Raw genomic sequence first — 5,958 nt, 5'->3', positions numbered from 1 at the left:
CAGGCACTACGACTCGGCGCAGCGATGATCTGACGGTCCTTGGCGAAGACCGTCTGCCCACGACCGGCTGGCGTGCTGAGTGGAATATGCCCGCGCGACCCTTGTGAACCCTTCCCGTATTATAGTTTGATCGCTGACCTCAATTCTAGATTAAAGGGATACGGAATCGAAACTTGAAATATAGAGAAAACATCAAGAAATGAGTTCAATATGATCAGCTAAGCCTGTAATAATCGCACGGTCGTATTTTGAGCAGATGGCTATATTTTATGCTCTAAATGCCGCGATTTCGGCGAGCGCTTCAAAATCAGCCATGGAGGAGCGCGATGCATCTCGGGAGATCGGGCAGACGTCTTGACGTCATCATGCCTCGGACGACCAAGCGTAGCGTAGTGACGAGTTTTGCCACTTGGAGGCGTCAACGCGTTACAATCTCGCTTTGTCGGAGTACCCAAGGGCTGTAGATATCGCGGGGCCAGCAGAGGCAGCAGAGGCGCGGAGGGGCGGAGGTGTCAGAGCTGCTTCAACGGCCTTGAGTGTGCGATGGCGTGTCTACATGACGAGAGTGGTGGCAGCGGCAGTGGGTACGATGACATTAGCGAAGACGAAGACGTCAACAGATCGCTAGTGGCTATGGTGGGGGAAAAGCGATTCGGCTTAGAGCCATATCTGTACGATCCTTCGGCATCGTCGTCCGCAACAGACGAGGAGTCGTCCGACTCTCCGGAAACGCCAGGCTGGCCAGGCAGCCCACATCCACCAGCAGCCCGGCGCGTCGGCACGGCGAATTGGTGAGCCTAGGGTGCCTTCATGTGCGCTTTGCTTAGGGTGGAGACATCTGGCCATTTTGTCTCACACTTTTATTTTTACTTTTTGTTCAGAAGCGCGTGTAAGAACGTGTCCCTGCACGCGCTCGTGGCGCTGACTGTGCTCCGGCGGCATTTTGTTTTCGTCGATTTCTTTGTATTTTACCCGTGAGCGCGTGCTGTCGGCATCGGGTACTACAAAGGGTGGCATCACCCTAAACAGAAGGACATTGAGGCACACTAGGTGAGCCTAGTCACAGAAGAGTCCGCGAATGCATTCGCGCGCGCACGTGTAATAAAGCAGCGAGACGATTTAATGACAGCGCGCTAGCCGCGCTGTCATGAATGATGAAAGTACGCTGTCTAAACCAGGTCGTTGTATTAGCGTGTAACTTCTGTTGGTAAGCTTGCGAAACGTGGTTTTGTCGAAGGAGCGCTCGCGTTAACAAAGATCAGTAGCTAAAGTACGCTTGCAACGGCGGCTATCCAAAAGTGTACGTCGCACGAACACGGCAATGAATGTGCCGCGAAACGCTTTTATGGAAGGACTGAAAGATGTATAAAAACGCAAGTTTCGAACCAAAAAGCGCGTGTGGCCTTCGAAAGAGCTTTTCCCGCGCGTGGGCTGGATCGTGCAGGCAACATCTTTAGCGAAATAATTTGTTGGCCTAGTTGGGTAAACATCACAAAAATAAAAAAGCGCGAAAGACAAGGAGAAGTGGAAGACTAGACAGGACAAACCCTTGTCCTGTGTAGTCTTCCACTTGTCCTCGTCTTTCGCGCTTTTTATTTTCGTGATGTAGCAACACAATCTGCCCGGGTGCTCCGCCGCAAGTGCGTACGTAACCAGTGCTACCATGCTACAAACCCGAGGTGGTTTTGCATGACGTTTCCCCTTCGCGCGTGCGCAGCGGTCCCGCTCAAAGCATCGCGCTCGCTCTGGCAGCATCTTCGCTCACACTTATAGCTGAAGACTGCCTGCCGTAGTGCAGCAACAGTGCTTCACACTGTAGCCGAGACATTGCGTCAGTGCAATATGTCATGTAGTAACGGTACACGGCGGTACGATGCTCATCGAGATCGAACAGGAGAGGGATGGACAGAGCCCAGCATCCCCAGCTGGTTCTGCGATTTCATGTTCCGTTCAACATGCTCGGCTACTAATCTTCCCTGAAGGAATGTAATCTACTGTGGGTGCTTGCAAACCAAAGATGTAAAGAACACACGTTGTGAAGGTTGTGCGAATTTAGTACTTTTTCACGAACATATTTGTACATACCACACACTTTGTAGGTCTCGAGAATATTAAGGGTGAATAAATAGAAAAACAAATCTCTTTGTACTAACAGGTGCTCCTGTGGCAGCGTCTGCAGACCAATGCAGACAGTCGAGGAGTCGGTGTGCTGCAGGGAGTTGCACAATGTGGTGCGTATGTGCAGTGACCAGGGGGTGCCTTGTGTAACAAAGCACCCCTTGTTCGAGTTGTATTGCCTAAACACCGACATCTTGGACCTAGAGTACCTCAAGCTCCGGTACTTCTGCCCTCTTGATGCAGGAGACAGGGGCCCACAAGAGTATGTATATTGTGATTCTAGCAGAAGTCATGATGTAAGCAAAATGATTTTCTGACTTGATACTGCCTCTCCTTCAGAAATCAACATTCCATGATTCCAGTTTTCTTATGCTCCATTTTTTTCTGGATTTGTAAGATAAAAGGATAAACCACAATAGAAGAGTTCTGTAACTTGTATTGCCTGCACTGTACTCGGCATCACTTGTTTTGTGCTGCATTGTCGAGTCAAATGTAGCTTCCACCGTGCTTCAGCTACACACTGCCGCAAAAGCACATGGCTTTGTGTTTATTCTCAATCAAATGCTATCGCACAACTAGCTTTGACAGTTAAAGCACTATCGCAGCTACTCTATTTTTTGCAACATGGCAGAAAATAGTTGTCACCAAATAAAACGCATGTGTAAACATGCACAATCTATGAAGAGTTTACTACTCAATAAAATTTGCTTTCAAGCTCGTCCATCGCTGTATTCATAGCATTTCAGATAATACAGATAGCAAGTGGTACATATACAGGTCATCATTGCAGCATGGTTGGGTGCGATATCTCAAGGAAAAAATAACAAAATTGCGTAACGAGAAGTAAATTTTTATAAATGCCAATGACTGATTGACCTCGGTGATGACAAGTAATAAAAAATACAAAGGTATGCTTCTTCCTGCATTATCGATATTGCTACCATGTAACTAGATATTGAGAAAATTTTTGTAAATTGCAGTTAGGTTCTATTTTATTCTCTTGAACTGGCAACTGACTGGTACTTCATGCAATCATCTCATTTTAGGAGGCACCGCTACACTGCCTACCGGCAATTCACTTGGTGGGTTCACCATAAGCTGGGGCGCGGTAACCGGGTGCCACTGCCCAGCTGCGCCGTGCAACGAATTCGACGAGAGTTCCCATCCACCGATGGAAGTTATGTCGGTTTCAAGAAATAAAAGGTATCTGCCATATGAAGACCTACTTTACATCATGCTATAACTGATGTGGCTAGACAAAAACGGCCTGGAATCAACACACATTTATTATACAACACAAAACCAGAACAGGGTGATGTAGGTCAATATACAAAATGGTCCGTTTCCGTATTGTACCGGAGGGCGTGCGAGGGCTGTCGGTCAGGGCCGTAGCGGTTGGGGACGCTGCGGCAGCCAGCTGTCCTCTGGCCGAGACAGCTGAAGGAAGGTGAGAGATCGGAGAAGAACGCTATTACTAAAGAAACTATGAAGATTAAAAAAAAACACCAATGGTCCATGCACACCTAGCACGCAGTTCATGATCCCATTAGATTAAATTTCTCTCACTCATTATATGGCACTCGATTTGTGGCCCATACATATCGGAGGGCGTGCGAGGGCTGTCGGTCAGGGCCGTAGCGGTTGGGGACGCTGCGGCAGCCAGCTGTCCTCTGGCCGAGGCAGCTGAAGGAAGGTGAGAGAACGGAGAAGAACGCTATTACTGAAGAAACCATGAAGATTTAAAAAAAAACACCAATGGTCCATGCACACCTAGCACGCAGTTCATGATCTTATTAGATTCAATTTCCCTCACTCATTATATGGCACTCGATTTGTGGCCCATACATACCGGAGGGCGTGCGAGGGCCGTCGGTCAGGGCCGTAGCGGTTGGGGACGCTGCGGCAGCCAGCTGTCCTCTGGCCGAGGCAGCTGAAGGAAGGTGAGAGAACGGAGAAGAACGCTATTACTGAAGAAACTATGAAGATTAAAAAAAAAAAAAAACACCAATGGTCCATGCACACCTAGCACGCAGTTCATGATCCCATTAGATTCAATTTCCCTCACTCATTATATGGCACTCGATTTGTGGCCCATACATACCGGAGGGCGTGCGAGGGCTGTCGGTCAGGGCCGTAGCGGCTGGGGACGCTGCGGCAGCCAGCTGTCCACCAGCTGCAGCATCCAGGGTAACTGCAGTGGTTAGGGGGAGAGCAGAGAGCAAAAGTACTCAGGAAATATGCTTAGACTTTTGTTCCAAATATTGTGTGCTAACAATACTGGTGTGCAGGCACGTAGTCAGGATTTTGATTCAGGGGGGGAGGGGCGATGACAAAATGCTCTAGGGGGGGGGGGGGGGGCACAGCAAAATGGTAGATTTCGGGGGGGAGGGGGGGGGGGAAAGAGGCCGGGCCCCATGCCCACCCCGCCTTGATATGCGCCTGTTGGTGTAGCATGAACAGGTGTTTATCGAAAGACAAGAAATATCTGCGAATTCCTACCTGATTTAGCAGATGTCTGCTCCACCACTTCGAACTCAGTATTTCCCCAGGTATCATCCTCCTTTTCCAGGCTGCGAGCGGCATCGCACGGAGGCGTCTGGTGCAAATAATAGTATATCAAATGACGACTCGTTACTTCATTTCACATTAGCAAAACTACAAGCAATGCTTAGTCGCACGCGAATAAATCATGCGTAAAATTAATTAATACCCCCAACACTTCTAAATAAAACGACGATTCGCAAACACGGGGATGTTTAATGAAGAGAATTCTCACTTACCACTTTGCGTCGCTTCTCGATGTGTTCGGCGAGGTCTTCCGGTTTGCGCTTTTTCGAAAACACACTCGGAAGAGCTCCTGGATTCAACCGATTGTGTTTGGTCGGCAAATGCACACTCTTCAGTGCACTGGGGCTCCTGACGTAGTCCTCATCCCGAAAATGCTCGCTGCATAGACGATCACTTTTCGAGGGAACCCACGTTGGAAAGGACGGGCGAGCGAGACGACTCCACAGGTAACAGAGCTTCTCGTCCTTCGGAAACGTGTGTGCCGACGTCTCACAACGAACAACACTGTTCCCACAACCCTCTGCCGCACAATATTTTGGCATCCCGTCGTAAAGTCGCCGAAAAACCTCGCAGAAAAATGATGCGTGTTAAACTTCACGACAAAGACACGCGCACCAAACCTGAGAACAACCGAAGCACGCGTTTGCACGTCGCGCGAGAGCTGAAACCAAGGTGGCTCACTTCGTTTTGGCTCTTTCCACCAAGACGCCTCGGTATTGCGTTCAGGCCTAGGCAATCTATACCAGTGAGCGGACATACCGCTGTGGCGCTGCTTTCGGAGGCATGTTGTCGTCACGACATTCCATTGAAGCTTCATAACCAACTACCAGGTGGTTTTTGATTATCGTTTAATTCACTTTAAAATATGTTTTCTTGCGTTTTCTAGCGCAATATTTATGTTTCTGTGCTTGTGCTGCTACCTGCGTCGTGTTGAAACAAAGAAATGAGCTCCAGAATTTGGTTTCCGTACCCCTTTAAGAGGTCAATCTCTTCCTCTTGTCATCTCCTTGTTTTCCGAGGCAACGGTGACGAACGCTGTCGTCGAATAGCGGCTCTCATCGATTCTATCTCTGTTTTGTGTGATATCAAGCTCAAATAAACGGCGTATGGATTACCTTCGCAACATGGTATGTGCACTTTGTTATTCGTATTCCATTTTATTCTGACACGACTGCACCTCACTGTCGATCGCTGTAACAGTTCGTGGGTCGCAATGCCGGTCCAACCTTTCTTCGCCGGGTGTCACGTCAGCATCGAGTTGCAATTGTAAAT

At 48.8% G+C, this 5,958-nt stretch overlaps 1 protein-coding gene across 1 annotated transcript; it reads left to right on the top strand.

The window, feature by feature from the left end:
- Nucleotides 1-566: 566 nt before the first annotated feature.
- Nucleotides 567-3,326, top strand: LOC120843242. Its single transcript, XM_040214531.1, has 4 exons — nucleotides 567-636; nucleotides 704-791; nucleotides 2,156-2,231; nucleotides 3,165-3,326. The coding sequence occupies exons 1-4, from the start codon at nucleotides 634-636 to the stop codon at nucleotides 3,316-3,318; spliced, it is 321 nt and encodes a 106-aa protein (XP_040070465.1). The 5' UTR covers nucleotides 567-633; the 3' UTR covers nucleotides 3,319-3,326.
- The last annotated feature ends 2,632 nt before the right edge of the window (nucleotides 3,327-5,958 follow it).

The sequence above is a fragment of the Ixodes scapularis genome, unplaced genomic scaffold (assembly GCF_016920785.2).
Source record: "Ixodes scapularis isolate PalLabHiFi unplaced genomic scaffold, ASM1692078v2 PGA_scaffold6__148_contigs__length_123643588, whole genome shotgun sequence".
In the NCBI taxonomy this organism is placed as follows: domain Eukaryota; kingdom Metazoa; phylum Arthropoda; class Arachnida; order Ixodida; family Ixodidae; genus Ixodes; species Ixodes scapularis.
Note: the sequence above shows the minus strand (reverse complement) of the source record. Positions and strands in the feature narration are given on the sequence as shown.